Here is a 17,127-nt window from a genome sequence, read left to right as displayed (position 1 = left end):
CCACCACCACCACCACCACCACCACCACCACCACCACCACCACCACCACCACCACCACCACCACCACCACCACCACCACCACCACCACCACCACCACCACCACCACGTTGTGTTGAACAACAGTTTGCCAATAAATGTAATAATAATAATAATAATAATAATAATAATAATAATAATAATAATAATATCGTAAAGCAGTGTGACTTTGAACGCCGAGGTGACTTTGAACAGTAATTTAGCACCTTTCTAAATTAATTGCTGTACCTAATTGCGAAAAAACTGAACTAATTTATTGACAGCTTAAACAGTTTTTTCGCAATTGGGTACAGCATTTAATTTAGAAAGGTGCTAAATTATTGTTCAAAGTCACCTCAGCGTTCAAAGTCACCCCACTTTACGATAATAATAATAATAATAATAATAATATTAATATTAATAATAATAAATACTGTAAATCATAATTAAATGAGTACATAAAAACTACTATATGAAAATTAAATATCCTAACAAGTTTGTTTCATTTATAGGCTAAATTCTGTGTCAGCTAAAAAGCTGAATATACCAGTCAACCAACACATACACTGCATCTGTGAAAGAGGACTACTTACGCCAGTGATTTATTTTGTATTTTTTCTGTCCAGCAATCACCGTCCACAGCACTGTACTTCATTGAAGTATCAGAACGAGATTTCTTAACAGCACAGGAGTACTGGCCTAGAAAACTGTCAGAGAGATGAAAAAATTGTTTACTATTTAGAAAAACTGTTTCAAATAATCAGCAGGCACCTAAAGCTTAATGTAACTTACATGTCACTTTCTGTACTTTGTACAATGGGTAGTCCTTTTGACATATGTGTTTTAGCATCAGACGAAATCTTTTCAGAATCCATAGTCTGAACTCCACAGTTTGTGACACTGTCCGGTTTCTCTGCTTTACTTAGCGTAATAACATCTGCCTTATTGCCTTTGCTGTAAGTGAGAAATTTCAAATCATCATTGTTTCAAATAAAAACATTTGTCATTGCAGGGGAAGAGGAAAGAAATCTGAACTTCAATAAGGAAATAACAATACACATTCATAATACCAAATAACTGTGCGTGTGCGTGTGCGCGTATGTGTATCTAATGCCTCCCACTTCACTTACGTGATTCGGTTCTGCATATTGCAGATAGATGGCAGGACTGTGACCCATTTTCAAATTGCGCACACCATTCCCGTGGGCCACACTGTGCATGACATGTATCTGTGGACAGAGTTATGTCGTGTACTAAGTGAGTGTATGTGTAAGTGTATTGTAGGGAATGGGTGAGGATAATGATGATGAAGATGAGGAAGGGAGAAAGGGAAACTTTGTGCCGACACGTAGCCTGCTCCTGTTGAATAGCACTAAGGGGCCACCAGGCTTAACGTCCCCAACAGAAGGATGAATCACTATCAACAGTGACATATGCCTTCTCTTCATATGCACTGCAAAGAGATTTGGGATTTAACCCAGGTAGGCTATATAGGTGCACAATCTAGTGATTAGAAGTTGTGCATTGCCACCTCTCCTAACCCCGACGCAGAAATTTTACTCGAAAATCTCTCACACCCCACTGAAAATAGATCCTGGGCTGGCTAGTCTGGAGTCCTGGAGACAGATACGCTACCACAGAGCTAACTCAGCAGACTTATCTCGAATAACTAAGAGCTGAGAAATGAATGAATGAATGAGAGAGAGAGAGAGAGAGAGAGTGAAGAAGGGAGGAAGTGCAGAAGGGGAGAAAGAGACGGGGACAGAGAGAGAGAGAGAGAGAGAGAGAGAGAGTAACCGTGAATTTGTTACAAACTTTTAGGGTATTACAGGTTTTCATATATAGTCCCGTCGCTCTAATTTCCGGCAGCCAATCGCGTTGCAGGTCGGCTATATTTAAATGTGTGCATCTTGTGATTCGCTGATTCATTTCTTAAGGCTCGATAAATACTTAATATAATCGCCCGCCATTTTAGCTCTTTAGTTGGCGTTTGCAGAAAGCACACTCAATTATTTGCTGAATTACATTGCGTTTGATTTATTATCATAGGAGTTACGACATGATAATGTTTAACGGTGTTGCAAATAGATTCCTCGTATGGTAGCTTGGCAACGTAAGAACAAAAATGGCGAATGATACTACCTACCTAGACTTTATAGAGCCTTCACGTTCTAAGATGTAAGCAAAGAGGTGGAGTCACACCGGAAATAACAGCGTCGGGACTATAGTAATTCATGTCCAAAAACTTTGCATTTGCTAGTTAGGCCTATAAACCCTGATGTGTTTATTCAGGTTGCTTCCTGTAACAAATAGATAAACGACCCATAGCCTTCCAATCTCAAACGATTAAAGGCTCAGGGTAAATAATTTTTTCTTTAACGCAGACTTTCATGTTACCATGGTGACATTTGTAAACATTACAAAGTTCATGCGAATAATGTAAAGAAACTAGTTTACAGCGTATATTATGATAGTCAGCTAGCATCAAACTCAAGGACAGTGCACTGAAATATCTTCTTCTTCTTCTTCTTCTGCTTCCTATCACGTATTAACCCTAGTGGCCTGTTACGGTCTCACTCCATCATTTCAGCAGACGGCCCAACGATCTTGTTCCTTAAGGGCAGTAATTTAGTGCTTGGCGTGGTATCCTTGTTCTAGGCATCCTGAGTATATGAGATTTCCATTTCTGTCTATAATTTTGAATTTTCTCTAAAATTGGGTCAATTTAATTCTTTCAAAATATTCGAATTTTTATTCTTGTCTAATCTAGTATAGCCAGCAGTTCTTGTTAAAATCTTCATTTCATTGGCAGTGATTCGGTGTTCATCACATTTACGTATGGTCCAAGCTTCACTTACATACATGAGAACAGGTCTCGCCAATGTTTTATTAATTGGATACTTTAAAGTAGAAGGGTGCAAAGTGCCAAAATGAAACATTGGAGATAAGATAAAAAAGTAGCTATAAGAATAATTGTACACATATTTGTATCATGTTTTTTTTACTGATAGAAAACAGCAATAGTACAGTGTTTACTCATTAATAATAGTGGTATGTAAAGACATTATTTCTCCATATTTAATTATATAACACAGATTGTGAAAAGGGTTATGTAATGGGTACAGTTGCAGTAAAATGGTGCAAAGTCCAATACCTATTTTTTCCTATTCTGGAGCAATTCTTACTCACAGATCTGCCTGTAGAACTGCCTATGCTCCTCATTTGGAAGATAGGGAGTCATTGGTAGCAGATCCCCCTTCTTTTCTTCAGTAATTTCCCTATTTTATGCTTTAACTTTAAACAATGCTGACTGCACATCTTTCATGTTTTTTTTTTTTTTTTTTTTCCTATTTAAGCACTTTAATGGTATGCACTGCTTCATTATCATGGGACTATTTCACAGAAACACTACCTGCTTTACCAACATCATACTGAATGCAACATGCCTTAGAAATATTCAAGTTCATGATGGAAATTAGTTGATCAGCAACATCTTGCATATTAAGGAAATATGACTCTAGCATTGAAACGGTTTGAAATGGTTTTACAACTTTAGAGTCTTGTACGATTTTAAGCAGGTCACTAGGAATGAAGGCTTTTGTCACTTTCTGTCGTTTTTCAATCAAAGCAAAATCAGAATCGCATTGCAAGAAATTGTGGCCGCTTGTTCTATGTGCTCAAATAAATAAATGGCAACTAAAAAGAGACACATGAAAACCATTACACGATTTTTGTTTTCAGCTGTACAGCTATCAGATTCTTCTTGTTTGTTATGTCCATATTCATCAGTTTTAGTACACACGAGGCAATCTCATTGGCACCTCTACTCGCGATGCTTTCATCCCACATACACATGTAAGACTGCATTGAATTCCATATACAAACTCCAAAGTTATAACGTGAAAGATGATGTCTGTAAAACATTTCGCTGTGTGTAAGTTTGGGCACAAACATGACTTGTTGAAGATCCATTGCATTCTATGATGCAGTTCAATTGGGCGCTTACTGTCTGAAACTGCATGGTGCTGGCAACGTAACATCTAAATATCTTGCTTAAGAAACACAAGTGGATGTAGCCTCTTTCATACATCATTCTCCTAGGCACATTGCACTTTTCTGCATAATAATTTCGTTTTCTATGATTTTGGCACTTTGCACCTTTCTACTTTAAAGTATCCAATTGTAGTATGTTTTTGGATAAGAGAAGGTTTGAAAGTGTTATTAATTAATTCAGTTTTGTAGAAATATCTTTCTCTTGTTCATAGCTCAAATGATAACCCAAATATTGAAAACATGAGACCTGTTCTACAGGTTTATTATAAAGGCAAATTTTGCTGCGAAGATGATTTTTTCTGATGAATCTCATTACACCTCAGTTTAATAATATAGCTGTCCCTCATGTACTATTGTAGGCTTAGTTGGGTTAAGCATTACACACATACAGTAATCTTGATTCCTTTTGTTGTTATCATGAAAAGATTTAAGAGAACTTGCTGATACAATCTCCAGTGAATTGAACTGCCATTCACCTGACTCAATTCAATGCATTTGTTTCTTGTGGGTTTCGATCGAATTGGAAGAGCAGGGACCATAATATTGTCTGTGACAACATTAGGAACATACTAGGAACCTTTGAATGTTACAACAAGTTGTTGTTGTTATCTAATGCCGGGCTTTGGCAACGAAGCCATTAGCGTTCTTGCTCTCCAATATTTCTCTGTGGTGGATCCATCAGGTAGAACTTCGCAGGTTTGTAGATGATCTTCAGTCATTTCTTCTTCTTTGTTGCATAGAGGGCAATTTGGATTTGTGTAAATTCCTATTTTATTCAAGTGTTTGGCCAAATAATCGTGTTCTGTAAGCAGTCTGAATTTTGCTACTGCAGATTTACGTGGGATTTCTGGAATAATTTCTGGTTTTTTTATTAAAATGCTCCATTTTTTTATCTTTGGCTTTGGTACATAGTGCTTGGTTTTGCATGATTTTATATTTATTTTTAATTAGTCTTTTGATGGATGTAAAAGGTAGGCTTGTATTTGTATTCTGAATTAAATTGGATTCATTTTTGGCAAGAAAGTCAGCAGTTACAATAATAGATGGTACAGTATTGTAATGTTTGTATTGAGGATGGTGGAAAACAAATTGATCATCTGCTATAATGAGTCCTACTGGTAGAAATTATTTTAATTGTAATATCCATTATCTAGATAATATATATTGTTCAAAAGCTTATAATAGCTTAACCAAAGGTCTGAGTTATTGTTCCGCAATATTACTATCTGTCCGAGTAGTTATTTCGCATCTCAGTTCCCCCACCTGTTTCTACTAATCCCTCTGTAAGAGCTAGTGGCTCGACTGTTAAGTTCTTTCCTGGAAATATTTGCTAACAGAATTGGAAGTCTATATCATATTATACAACTGTTTAAAATAATTGAAAGAAAATGGGCCTGTCAAGTAAGTAACTATCACATGATTTGAATAATTTCAAGGAAAAATTGTTCTGGGGCCGCGTATCGATCCCGGGACTCTTCGCTTAGTGCACGAATGCTCTACCGACTGAGCTACCCCAGGAACCTGCTTTACAGGGAGCTACTACCTGAAAGCTAGTTTTGCATATCTCATGATTTCCCCAGTTTCGATTACCCTGTGACATAACCACTTGGACAGACAGTACTTAGATCGGTTAACACACATATCAAGACTTGTAACTACAAAATAAAGCATTTCTGAATATGGGTTTCTAGGCCTATATAAAAATTATTCATACTGATCACCTCTACCACCTCTAAAAGTTTGTAATAAAGTCACAATTACACCCTACATAGGCCCTACTATATATTATGGACCTATATTAAGAAATATGTGACAAAATAGAATTTTTACTTACAATTTCGAATCTTCCTTTCTTTTAGAAGTATTTATCCCGATATCTATGTTACTAAGCATTATTTTATCGCCATTTAAATCTTCAGTGTCCGTTCCTACATCAGAGGTTTTTGGTGTTCGATTCTGCACAACTCTGAAAATAATGAACATGTGATATAAGAGGGTTCTCAAAAACACTACATAATGGTTTGAATATCGTTCATTTTGTATTATGTTGAAATCTTATGCTTACAAAACCTCTTGAAAAACAATATCCAATGATGTGGTAGAAGGTCAATTCAGAAATGTCTAAGAAACAAACTTTGTACATTTGTTACTACTGAAAGCATTAATTGTTACGCTTGAGTGAACAACTTAAAGAACATATGAAAGGTTAAAAATGAAAAGGAATGCATTTGTTTGGCATCTTATACAAACCACTGATATACTTTTGACATAGGTATGCCGATTTTTATAAATATAAAAATTACATTTTGAAAGATTACAATATGCATACATCAGTACATGTAACTATTTTATGTTGTTAACTAATGCTGAGCTCTTGGCAATAAAACCATTAACTCTTTTGCTCTCCAATATTTCTCACACATGGTGGATATAGAGGAAAAGGCTGGACATCACTGAAGATGATTCTGATTCATTTCTTCCCGAAGACTGGACAATGGACAAAGTGATGAAGAAATAATTATAATTTTGTTCAAGTGTTGTAACAAACAGTAATGTCCTGGGAGTAATCGAAAAGATGAAACTGCACTTTTCCTTGGATACTCAGAAATTAGGTTTTCTTGTACATTAAAATATTCCATCTTTTATGATTTTAAATTTCTCGAAAATGGTATGATGTTATATTATGATATTTTGAGTTGCTTATTCTTTTAACTGTTGATAGTAGTAAAGTTGACATGAGATTATGTAAGATGTTATTTCCCTTCTTAGTAAGGCAATCAGCATCTTCATTATGAGATAATCCACAATGTGCCAGTACCCATTGAAAATCTATCCTTTTGTTAAGCTTTATCAGATGGTGTATAATTTTCCAACAATCAGTTATTTTTTTACTTTCAGGTTACAGATTGGCTGTTATAGAAGTAAGGGTTGCTCTAGAATCTAGAATCACATTTTTTGTAATAGCTGTCAAAAATGAATTGAATCAGCAGAAATGTGGTTTCTACGAACAATAGCAAATTCTAAATTACTGGACAAAAAACCTAATAAAGAAATTACAGCAGAATTAGGTGTTGAAGAATTAAATGAGGTCTTTAAAAGTTACAGACAGCGTTGGAAAGGCCACTTATCCAGAATGGTCTCTATACAGGATGTAAGAGTTGTAGAAACCTATCGCCTTAAAGGACGCAGACAAATTGGATGCCCCAGACGACGATGGAATGATCAGTTTTTGAATGGAATCGGAATGGACCAACATGGTCCAAATCCTTGAAGCTAATGCTGATGATGATGAAAAAAGTGCGAACACGTGGTATTTTCTGTGACTTTTATTAATTGTAGGCTATGCTTAAACAAATAATGTGCACAAAGTAAGGCCGGGTGCACACAGAATCAGACACGGCGCGGCGCGATGCTACGTTTTGCTTTACAACGCTTCGTGACAGCTTAAAACTGTCTGCTCGCGACAACTGATTTGCTGGCTGTGGGATTGGAAAACTGGCTTAGGCTAGAAAATGGCGTCAATAATAGAGGACTGTCTATATGAAAAATTCTATTGTATTTGCTTATTATTTCCTAAGGACACAAGCTCCTAAAAATCTATACAATTGAAACAGTCTTAAAATTAAAATGTATTGCACAAACGTCATTTTTTATGTTTATGACTATTTCACGACTCACGATAAAGAAAAATAATATATTAAATCAATAATGAGTGATAGTATAGAGCAGAGAATTAGGCTTACTACAAATTACACTGGTCAACAGTCATTTTGCGCCAGACATAAAAGTAACAAATTCGTACTAATTTCGACCTCCTGAATTAAAAAATAATAAGCAAAATGTACCATCACTTCGGGTTTTCGAGATGCACAATATAATTAATTTTCTATGCATTTTATTTAAAAAAATCACCGTATTTCGCGTGTAACTATTTTGTTTTACAAAATAAATGTGAAGACCCATTATGTGAAAACAGTATTAGTATAAGTAGGGCACCATGTTAGAAGCACTTGTAGAAAGGGAAATTATTTTATTGCCCGTCTACGAGTCTATTTCGAGGGAGTGAAACAGGTTCGCGGTATAAATTCACTTGAGTTTACCTGATTTTACTTGAGATGTGCATTTCTTTCACGGTGAGCTTTAATTACATTAGGGCTACTGTAGTTTATATTTTGCAATGTATCACCATGTCAAAACCACTTCTAGAAGCGGAAATTGTTTTATTGCCCTTTTCGTTTCCATTTGGAGGGGAAGAAACAGGTTCGCCGTATGAAAATGCTTCAGTTTACCAGGATATTTCTGTGGTGTTAGCATTCTGTGTAAGATGTGTATTTCTTTAAAGTGTGCTTTAATGATGACATTCAAAGTACGAATGGTTTATATGTGCGGATTTGAAGGTTGTAGCATTGCTTTTTGGAGTGCAATTAGGCTACACAAAATTTTGCTGCTTTCTGTACGAATTGGACAGTCGCACTCGAGATATTTTATTTTCATTTTATTTTATTGGGTTATTTTACGACGCTGTGTCAACATCTAGGTTATTTAGCGTCTGAATGAAATGAAGGTGATAATGCCGGTGAAATGAGTCCGGGGTCCAGCACCGAAAGTTACCCAGCATTTGCTCATATTGGGTTGAGGGAAAATCCCGGAAAAACCTCAAGCAGGTAACTTGCCCCGACCGGGATTCGAACCCGGGCCACCTGGTTTCGCGGCCAGACGCTCTGACCATTACTCCACACTCGCGCTCGAGATAAGCATTATAAAATAAAACGAAAATCACTAGAGCCAAGGAAGAAAAATATTATACATCAACCCCTTGTACCTGAAAGCGAAGTAATTTTACCCCTTTTACACAATAAGTTAGGGTTAATGAAGAATTTTGTTAAAGGGATAAATTATAAAACTGAAGCATTTAAAAATATCCAGGAAAAATTTCCTGCTATTAATAATCCGTGGTGCTACACCCCGTGAAGAGCCCAGACCGACCAGCCGGCTGCTGGCCTCACGTCCACATGTCAAAACAGAGGTGGACGATCATCCAACTAGAATGGAGGTATCGTGTGGTTAGCACGATGATCCCCCCAGTCGTTATATCTGGCTTTCGCAACCTGCTTTCGCTACCTATCGTAGCTCCCCAAGTGCATCACAATGCTAGGTGGGCACCAGTCCCATACACTGGCCGAAATTTCATGAGAAAATTTCTTCCCCCATGAGGACTCGGACCAGCGTGCATTCCTTAACATTTCCTGCTATTAGTGATTCAAAAATAATAGAGGGAGTTCTCAATGGACCACAAATTAGAGAAATAATGAAGGATAATCACTTCGAATCTTTGCTGGAAGGAAAAGAGACAGTCATCTGGATTGCATTCAAGGAGGTTGAATTAATTTTCTGGATAACTGTAGAAGTGAGAACTATGAAGAACTAGTGAAAAATTTACTGTTGGCGTATTAAACTAGGAGTTGTAAAATTTCCCTAAAAATTCACTTCCTTCACTCAGATCTTGACTATTTTTTCCCGAGAATTGTGCGATTTCAGTGATGAGCATGATGAGCGCTTCCTTCAAGAAATTTCAACTATGGAAAAAAGATACCAAGGACAGTGGAGTACCAATACGCTAGCAGACTATTGTTGGAGTTTAGCTCGTGATGTAGCTGATGCTCAGTGTAAAAGAAAATGCAGAAAAAGAAAGCTGTAATCTTCTGAACAGTGAATATTTAGCCTTATTGTCATTATATAAAACAATATTTTGAATAGATATAAATTCCAAAATTTCTCAAAAACCGTAACCAACAACTGTTTTTATTGTCATATTCGTATAAAGGGAGGCTCAAATTATATAGAAAACATATATCACATGCCTAGCGCGAAAAAAATGTTAACATTTGTTAGGCAGTGTTATTATTATAAATTATTATTCACCTGGTGCTTTCATCTCATTTGCAATTTTTCACATATTTTCAGAAACCACATTATTCTCGTGATATTGTTTCAAAGATTGTACAAAATGTATCTTTCCTGTACTAAATCAACTAATTTATCCGCATCGAGTTCCATTATGAATAATGTGCACTACATAACAATAGTATTTTTTGTAGATAATGAAAGCGTGCAATCATAGCCACTACTAACGCATGCGCAGTACACTGCAGCTATCAGACAGTCTCCTCGCGACGAACTTCTAGCAGTAATTCGATGTTGTCTCTTCGTGTCTCCTTGTGTCTGCTCATGACTGTCGTGCCGCGTCTGATTCTGTGTGCACCACATCATAAGAAATCAATGGGAGACAAGTACCACGAGACAAAATGACACGTCGTGCCGCGCCGCGTCTGATTCTGTGTGCACCCGGCCTAAATGTTAATCTGCGGGATTTAAAGGAAAATATTAATCAAGAAGCAATTTTTGCATAACAGCTAATTAAACTTCAAGTAATCTTTGCAACAGAATTGACACATGTTTAAGAGCAGGTCGTCTGATGTAATAAATTGTGAGTACCACATGATTATTTCTAATAAGTAATTAAGTACGCCAGTAAAGTAAGCTACTAAAACAGTAAACAAACATCTGAGTGGCACAGCACTTTGCTGACTGCTGGTGGGAGTACACCCTCCGGTACAATGTTGCTAACTAATCTCAGAAAAGTTTTTACACTTACTTCCGGAATCTAGGATCTGAAGCCCCAGATCTGCGATGTATCATAGGACTACCATAGCTAAAAATTGACTTCTGGTTAGTACATGCTTCCCAAGACCTGATACTGTCACGTAGGTATAATGATTTCTCACTAAACAAACAAAACAACACACATTATACAGATAGCTGGTTTCATAGTGTTTCAAGCATCAGAATCACTACTGTAAGAGACACAGTACATTTCATCATAAATAAATTTCAAGGCACATTTAACGAATATCATTAAAATATGCGGTGAAACGAGCATTGAGGGACTTCCGCCAACTTCTGATTTCTGTTGCATTCAAATAATTATAAAATACGATAATTTGGTCCAGGGAGCATCCGTTTTTGGTGAAAAAATTAATTCGTTTGGCGTGTTTCTTAATTGAAATTAACCTAAGTGGGTCGGTGTCTATTCCAAAATCGGCGGAAGTCCCTCAACGCTCGTTTAACCAAATACGCAGAGCTTATTATTTAAACATTCACCATACACACAACCTTTTGCATTTCGGAAAAATGCCCGGAGATGGATTGGTAGCAATAATAACATGCCAGTTGCACTGATGCTGCTAAATTAAATGTTCGTCTTAGTTCATAGAGGGTATAGGAAACTTTGCCCTGTCTGTGCCAAATGAAAGGTATATATTTCCTCATTGGAACTTGACCCCTGGAATGCTTTCAATCTGGTACTAGATGTCTTTCAATTCCTCTAGTATATGAGGGTTTGTTTCATACACTGTCTTTCAAATTACGGAGAATCGAAAATGCCAGCTATGTGGGGAGTTGTTGGGTCCTCTTGTAACCAACCATATAGTCTCTTTTCTTCTGTTAGTTGCTCGTAAAAATGGTTCAAAATTAAGATAAGATAAGGTTTATTTTTGCTATTAATCAAATACATGAATAAGAAATAGGCATTGTCAAATGATACTTTAATGTAGGCAATGAATTGTGTCCATCAAAATATTGAACAATTTATTCATCTTACACTAACAGCACACTAAATACCAATTTTTGAATCGGGTAGTATGGTAGTGTTTCATGAAGACGGGCTGGTTTTCCTGAACACCAGTAAGGCCGAGAATCAGTGACAGGTTAAGTAAGGTTTGTTGAGGCTTTTGGTATGTCTTGCATATATAATTATTATATTACATCATCGCATCACCATCTTTGTTTCATCAATGAGGTGTAATATGACTGCATCGTATTCTTCAGTAGACCTAATTCCTAATTTCCTTGTTGAATGCTCTAGATTTTCATCCATTTCGTCCACTTTACCTGCTGTCAATATTGTCGTTTATGTGTGAGTTTTTCTGTCTCAAACCAAACCTGATATTTAAAATATCTTAATAGTTCAATTCCACATTTCGAATAGGGTCTAACTGCAGGATACCTAGAATAAACTCACTTCGAGAATGGCGAGAAGAATCGTATTTTAAAATAATAACTATGCTTTACAAATATAGGTCTACAGTACTCTGTACTGTTTGGTTTTGTTAATGCCTAATATTAAATGCATCAGACAGGGTCACTAGCTGAAGGTATCTACATTGCGGCCTTCAAAATCTGTTACTCGTTTTTATACTTCAATTCCTGAACAGACAGAGATCTTCGGGAAAAAAAACTATGAGAGTTCTGAGCTGTGCAAAAGTTCAGCATTGACATAATAGTTGGATAGTCGCCTTTAAATATATAGAACAAGAGGAATCAATTTTCCACATTTACATAGTTACCTTCAAACTCAGTATCCTATTATCAAATATCTCTCTCGTTTTTTCTTTCTTTCTTTTTTTTTCTTTTTTTTTTTTTTTTACATGTAACGCTATATTCGACCTACACTAATAGAAAAATGAAAGGACTTGGGTTGTCATGGAAATGTTTACATCATATCCGATAAAATGACAATGTAAACGAGCTGTATGTATGTATTTATTCACACTGAATAATTAGGTAAAAACCCGGTGGCAATGATAACTAATTACTCAATAATAATAATAATAATAATAATAATAATAATAATAATAATAATAATAATCGAATATGGAAACCTAAATTAAAACAATCATTCCAAGTTGAAGCAAGTATAATTTGAAATAACCTAGAATTAAAAAAAAAAAAACACGCATGTATTCATACACAAAAAACTACTTGCAAAAGTTTATTATAGTCCATTGGCTAGGTTACAATTTATTAAAAAATAATAATAATATTGTGAATGTGCTTTGACATGGAAGCGAAATAGATGCGCACACAATTATTATTATTATTATTATTATTATTATTATTATTATTATTTTCCAGATTTATTTTCCGTAGAATGACACTGGTATTCAGGAATTATTTCAGACAAATAATTTAAAATAAGAGAAAGGGAAAGTTTCTCACGTTTTTTTAATCTGTAACAAAAAAAATAAATAAATTCATCTCATCTTTAAAAATTAGCCTCCTTTTCCTACCTAACAGCCAAATATTGTACGAAGTTTTCATAAAAGTAGTACAACATGTCGACTTATTTTATTCAATCACTCTCACAGAAAAAGGTTTTCGTTTTCTCTCTCTTTATTACGAGATCACTTAGCATCATATCACATAATTATTTCAATATTTTTTTATTCACATTCATTATTGGATGAAAATATCCGAATTATAAAAGAACTAAACATTGGATGGACAACTTACCACTGTGATGATCTAAAGGACTTCGTTAATTCATTGTGTTCTGAGGCCGAAACTTTAATAGAAGGCATACCATCGTCTATTGTGTTATTAAGTCTTCTTAAAGGCCATGGATTGGATGGAGTTCTGATTAAAAAAAAAAAAAAGCCACGGCAATCTGAATTAAATGTGAAACACAGTCATAGGTACTTAAATAAAATTTTCATTATTTAAAGCCTTCCAAGGGAATGTTTTTATAAATTGTTGTTACAATTAATGCTAACAATCTGAGAAGTTCAGTTAAGGCTCATTCACAATGAAAATTAAACATAACGTAAACATTAACATAAGCACATAAACATATGCCACAAACTTAAGTAGCCAAGGCCCATTCACAATGAAAATTAAACATAACGTAAACATAACACGTGTGTGGAAACAAACATACCGAATCAACAAAACTACAGAATTTATTACATAAAAATGGAGAATTGCACAATGACTGACGATGTAGCTATTCAATTTATGTTTCTAATAACTACAATGGCATCAGTATATGGCTTCCAATACCTGAAATCAAAGAAACGGAGATGTAAAATAATCAACTTTTCGCCATATGATTCCATGTTACGCGCCTATCATCACGGCCAATAGATCAAAATATTGCCTGTAGGCAACGCCCATGAGATGTTAAACAAAAAGTGAAAACACGCTTTCCGCTTGTGTACTGTTTCCAAATCGCATAAACATAAGGGTGAAAGTTTGGAGTTTGCAAACTTTCATGTTAACTCTTATGATTAAGATTAAGTTTATGCTTAATGCTTATGTAATTCATTGTGAATGCTTTCATTAAATAACATGGACACAAGGTTTTATGCTTACGTTATGTTTATGTTTAATTTTCATTGTGAATGGGCCTTTAGACATTAAGATAATTTTCAGTCGACGCAAGAAATACTCATGGTTAGTAGAATGCCCTTAACTGTTATATATTGTCAGGTATTAATATTTTCTGACAGTTATCTGGAAAATTGTACAATTCAATATTAACCATGTAAAACTGTGCATCTACAACAAAGTTAATGGAATAATTAAAGACAGATTTTATAAAATAATTAAATTAGATTTTATAAAACACACGGCAATACAAAGTTAAGATAAAATGAGATTAGTTCAAAAATAAAAATAATGTGGTAGAATTTGAAACACAGGCACGCCATTTCGGGTGAATGTTACTTATGTCCCGACCACTATAGGAGACATAGGCCAGTTTTACACTAATCCTAGACATATTTAGTATAACTTGTTGCTTGTGAGCCATCCCAAACCCCGACCTCCACTCCTAAGAGCGCCGGTCCTTATATACCCATCAGTCAAGGTCTACTGACAAATAAAAGCAATTGACAATAGATATCTCAGTCATGACAACCTCATAAAATACCCTGTCAATTAATAATAGATCTTGCTACCTACAACATAATTATATTATATTATTACCCATTTCAGTGAGTACTGACGACCACTGCAAAATACGATAATTTGGTCAAGGGAGCATTCTCTTTTGGCACAAGGATGATTTATGTAACATGTTTCTAAATTAGTATTTTAAATACCGGTACATTCTTTAATTAATCGCTGAAAAACAAATGTGAATATAGGATGTGGAGTGAGAACGAAATTATTATTATTTTTTTATTTTTTGGCGCATCATTTTTACGTAAATAACGACAAATAAAAACTAACACACCACATAACAATGTCTCCCAGCAAATTACTTAATTTAAAAACAAAAAAATCGTGTTAGAAGATCGAATTTGTGTATTTTCTCTGAAACTTTCCAAATATTTGTAGGCAGTCTTTTACATTAGATTGCCGAAAATTGGTTTATAGCGCAACATTAGCAGTGATAAAAGTGTGAAATAATCGTTCAGTGTCATTTCGTAGTGCTTCAGGAATAACACGTTTAGCAAGACTTCAGACTTCTGTTGCATTCAAACAATTATAAAATACGATAACTTGGTCCAGGGAGCATCCGTTTTTTGGTGCAAAGATAATTCGTTTGGCGTGTTTCTTAATTGAAATTATGAAATGGCGTTCCTGTACTTCACATTTAATAATAATGTATAGCAGCAATGCTTACAAGGGAAAGGAAAAGATTTCTAATGCCATCATTAGAACTTCTAAGACTGTCACATAAACAGTGTTAAGGAGGAAAATTAAAGGTACAAAACATAGTGCAAGACGTCAGATGTTACCAATGGACACAATATACGGTAACGAGTGGCAAATAATATTATGGCGGCCACTCAATTGTATGGAGATACTGTTTTTCAAAACATTGAGCTCACAAATTATTTTTGCTACAGGTACGAGTGTTGTTTGAAAGGTTCATAGCCTGATATAGAAATTAAATTAGGATTATTCTGAAAGAATCATTATTTCTCAACAAAATCCCCCTTGAGATTCACATACTTGGTCCACTGGTGCTGCAATGCCATCCTTGTACACAGATTCCTCGATGTTTGACCGCAATATCGTCTAAGTTTAGCCCAAATGTGTTACACAGAATTAAGATCTGGTGACTTTGGGAACTATGGAATGCATTTAATATCATTCCTTCTCCGAAATTTATTAGGAATTGATTGTACAATAGCGTATGCAAATAAGAAATATCATTGTGGTTAAATATGTATTGGAATTACTAAAGGATTTGCTGGAGTAAAATTATCTGGATTGGCACAAGATTCGAATCAAACATATTGTAATACACTAAATTTGTTACATTCCTAATTTATAAGTTAATCTTATAAAAACAAACATATTACTGCAATTTTTTATACGATTAGGAGAAAAGACTGGAAGTAAGCAAATAATTGTAAACAGGTACTTTAGATAAATGGGACCAAACTAGAAACTAATCGCTATGTTAATTAAAATATTTTACAGGTGCATTAACCAAATATTGTTACCTGAGAGAAGGCTTTTGTGCATGCAATGACAAATCTGTAGCTTTTCTTAGATTTCCATTACTTGCATCTCGAGGTACTGAAACAAGCAGACACTCATCTTCCATTGTTATAACAGAAACAAGAGATCTTATTTTGCAAAATTTAACACTGAAAATACTCCATTAATAATATTTTATTCACATTTAATAACTTAGAGAAAATACAGCTGACTTTTGTCTTTATTTTATAACGAAAATTCTAATGAAAAGAAAATATAATATCCTTCACATACCAACTCTATGCACACTGAATTCTTCTAGTTTAAACTTATTTGACATTACAGGACTCTTCATAGAAAAATTTCATCTTCAATAGTCCGCAGTAATTAACAATTGTTTCTCTCATTAAAAAAACATTCTTTGATATAATTACAATTTAGACAGCAAGCTGTATCCATTTTTATGAGACTTTTATTTATAAACATGGTTTCCATGGAAATCTTTCTTCAATAGTAGGCTTTGAAAGGATAAAAAGTATTGGTATTCAAAATGCATTATTAATTGAGGGGCTCAGTGGAAAAGGGGCCTATGCCATAAAAACTAAATTTTGTAGAAGTATTTATTCCACTGAGATTCTCTCTCTTCAAGTGAAGAAGAGACAGTTGCAAATGCTTACCATGTCCGGTAGACACATGCCAAAAGACTCGAAGTTCTTAAAAGAGGTCCTAGATGGCAAGATGTCAGATTGTCGAAGAAACTAAAAATAAGCGGAAATGTGGCATGGA

General features: G+C 35.0%; 1 protein-coding gene across 4 annotated transcripts in view; it reads right to left on the bottom strand.

Annotated features, from left to right (window-relative positions):
• The window catches only part of LOC138699872 (uncharacterized), a 35,345-nt gene extending 18,546 nt beyond the window's left edge, over positions 1–16,799 (bottom strand). For 2 of the 4 annotated variants that reach the window (XM_069826070.1, XM_069826071.1), the window contains exons 1-7: positions 16,636–16,799; positions 16,365–16,440; positions 13,420–13,542; positions 10,724–10,852; positions 5,903–6,034; positions 808–969; positions 609–722 (exon numbers count right to left, since the gene is read on the bottom strand). In XM_069826070.1, coding sequence (XP_069682171.1) covers positions 609–722; positions 808–969; positions 5,903–6,034; positions 10,724–10,852; positions 13,420–13,542; positions 16,365–16,440; positions 16,636–16,696 — 797 coding nt within the window. In that variant the 5' untranslated portion in view covers positions 16,697–16,799. Of the gene's footprint in view, positions 1–608; positions 723–807; positions 970–5,902; positions 6,035–10,723; positions 10,853–13,419; positions 13,543–13,965; positions 14,058–16,364; positions 16,441–16,635 lie in introns of those variants that run through there. The other 2 variants (XM_069826073.1, XM_069826072.1) reach the window with 2 other exon arrangements.
• Between the last annotated feature and the right edge of the window lie 328 nt (positions 16,800–17,127).

Source organism: Periplaneta americana, chromosome 5, assembly GCF_040183065.1.
Source record: "Periplaneta americana isolate PAMFEO1 chromosome 5, P.americana_PAMFEO1_priV1, whole genome shotgun sequence".
NCBI classification, from domain to species: domain Eukaryota; kingdom Metazoa; phylum Arthropoda; class Insecta; order Blattodea; family Blattidae; genus Periplaneta; species Periplaneta americana.
The sequence above is the reverse complement of the archived record's forward strand: the minus strand, read 5'-3'. Positions and strand labels throughout refer to the sequence as shown.